A 2,214-nucleotide genomic window follows, 5' to 3' on the forward strand; every position below is an offset into this window, starting at 1 on the left:
CTGTTGGGCTTGGAGAAGAGGAGACTGAGGGGCCACCTCATCCATGGGCACAAATCTGTTCAGGGCAGTGTCAGGAGGACAGAGCCAGGCTTTGTGCAGTGATGTCCAGTGACAGGACAAGGGGCAGTGGGTGCAAACTGGAGCCCAGGAGGTTCCCTGGGAATCTCAGGAAGAACTTCTTTGCTGTGAGAGTGCCAGAGCCCTGGGCCAGGCTGCCCAGAGAGGCTGGGGAGTCTCCTTCTCTGGAGACATTCCAACCCCCCTGGCCACGTTCCTGTGTGATGTGCTCTGGGTGCCCCTGCTCTGGCAGGGGGGTTGGGCTGGGGGAGCTTTCCAGGTCCCTTCCAACCCCTCAGATCTGTGATTCTGTGAAGAGCAGGGCAGCAGTAGGAAGCCTGACTGAGAGACACGGCTGCTGCTGGGAGAGGCTCCTGAATTGGCTCATTAATGGTGGGAAGGCAAGTGCCACTGTAGCCACTGTAGCCACTGCACCTGGGCTGCCACCTTCAGCCCAATGCATCAGAGAGGTGGCTTCTGGCATCTCTGCCCAGTTCCCAGAGGTGGCACTGAAAGCTGGAGCTGGACCATCCTTTCAAAAGCAGTGATGCACAAGGAGCCTGGGAGCCCTGAGGGGTTGGAGCACCCTGCAAGCTGCTGGCGTGTTGGTGGGTCAGTGCCAGGAGCTGAGGATCTATCTCCCCATGTCCTCACCTTCTCTTGCCTTGCAGGGGAGTCTGGAGAGGTGTGCTACGGCCGCCTGAAGCTGCCAGGGAAGAGGGAGATCCCCGTGGCCATCAAGGCTCTGAAAGCAGGTTACACAGAGAAGCAGAGAAGGGACTTCCTGAGCGAAGCCAGCATCATGGCACAGTTTGACCATCCCAACATCATCCACCTGGAGGGGGTGGTGACCAGGAGTATGTAGGGATGGGACCAGGCTGGTGGGGATGGGACACCACTGTGGGGCAGGGATGTGTTTCCCTGTGGGAACCCTGGGAGATGGGGGTCAGGGATGACTTTGGGTGCATCCTTCAGCTGCCCTGGGTGCTCTCTCATCAGATGTCCACCTGTTGGGGTCCCCCCCATCCCACCCCTGTACCTTCCCTAGCAGGATAAACCTCCCACATGGCAGTTCCTCACCTTGTTCCACAGGCTGGCCCAGATCAGGACTGTTGGTTTAGGAGATGTCCTGCTCATTGCTGTTTATTTTAAGGACTGCTGGTGTTGAATCATAATGTGAAGTGTTCCTTCAAAAGGGCACATTCTGATGCAAACCTTTATGCTAATGACATGCTGATTTCGGTGACCTAGTCACATCAATAGCACATGGAGGGAGGGTAAGTGTCAGGGGTTTGGCCACATTCCCACCATCATGCCCACCCTGCACAGTGCTGGGATGAGATGGCTCTGCAGGGCAGCAGGAGATCCATGAGCCTTGATTCATATTTTTTTCCCAGTAAAAGCCTGGCATGGGCTTCCTGAAGAAAGGTGACTTCTCTGCTAACTTGACCTCCCCTGTCTTCTGCAGGCAAACTGGTGATGATTGTCACTGAATTCATGGAGAATGGCTCACTAGACACCTTCCTCAGGGTAAGGAGCTTGCTTGTATTTTTAATTCATTGCACATCCCCCCCCAGGTGAGTGGCAGGAGAGGCTGGTTCTGCTCCTCAGCCTTGCAGCCACCACAGCTCCTGCACCAAAGCACCATTCTATGGACTCTCACCTCTCCAGCAGACACCAGCTCCAGGGCATCGTGGCTCCACGGGGCACCTGCCTGTCCAAGGAGGGCAAGAGAGGGTCTGGGGGGGCAAGAGAGGGTCTGGGGGGTAAGAAGGGGGCTGGGGGGGAAAGAGAGAGGGACTGGAGTTAGAGGAGGAATGAACCCACGGATGAGAGGGTCTGGGGGGACAAGAGAGGGGCTGGGGGGGGACACAGATGAGAGGGTCTGGGGGGGCAAGAGAGGGTCTTGGGGGGGGCAAGAGAGAGGGACTGGGGTTAGAGGAGGAACGAACCCACAGATGAGTGGCTCTAGGGGGATTAGCTTAAGGAGAGCAGCATCATCAGGGTGTTAGTGAGACCCATGAATGACCCCTGGGTGGTTTCCTCTGCAGAAACACGACGGGCAGTTCACCATCATCCAGCTGGTGGGGATGCTGCGCGGGATCGGGGCGGGCATGAGGTACCTGGCTGAGCTGGGCTACGTGCACAGGGACCTGG

At 57.3% G+C, this 2,214-nt stretch overlaps 1 protein-coding gene across 1 annotated transcript in view; it reads left to right on the forward strand.

Annotated features, from left to right (window-relative positions):
• The window catches only part of LOC104387763 (ephrin type-A receptor 8-like), a gene marked incomplete at its 5' end in the record, with an annotated part of 16,755 nt that overhangs the window by 7,774 nt on the left and 6,767 nt on the right, over window positions 1-2,214 (forward strand). Inside the window, 3 exons of the mRNA XM_009996552.1 lie at window positions 729-914; window positions 1,526-1,587; window positions 2,109-2,214. The exon at window positions 2,109-2,214 is cut by the window's right edge and continues 104 nt beyond it. Of these exons, the coding sequence (XP_009994854.1) occupies window positions 729-914; window positions 1,526-1,587; window positions 2,109-2,214 (354 nt within the window). The remainder of the gene's footprint in view (window positions 1-728; window positions 915-1,525; window positions 1,588-2,108) is intronic.

This window comes from Chaetura pelagica, unplaced genomic scaffold (assembly GCF_000747805.2).
Source record: "Chaetura pelagica isolate M959 unplaced genomic scaffold, ChaPel_1.0 scaffold494, whole genome shotgun sequence".
Lineage (NCBI taxonomy): Eukaryota > Metazoa > Chordata > Aves > Apodiformes > Apodidae > Chaetura > Chaetura pelagica.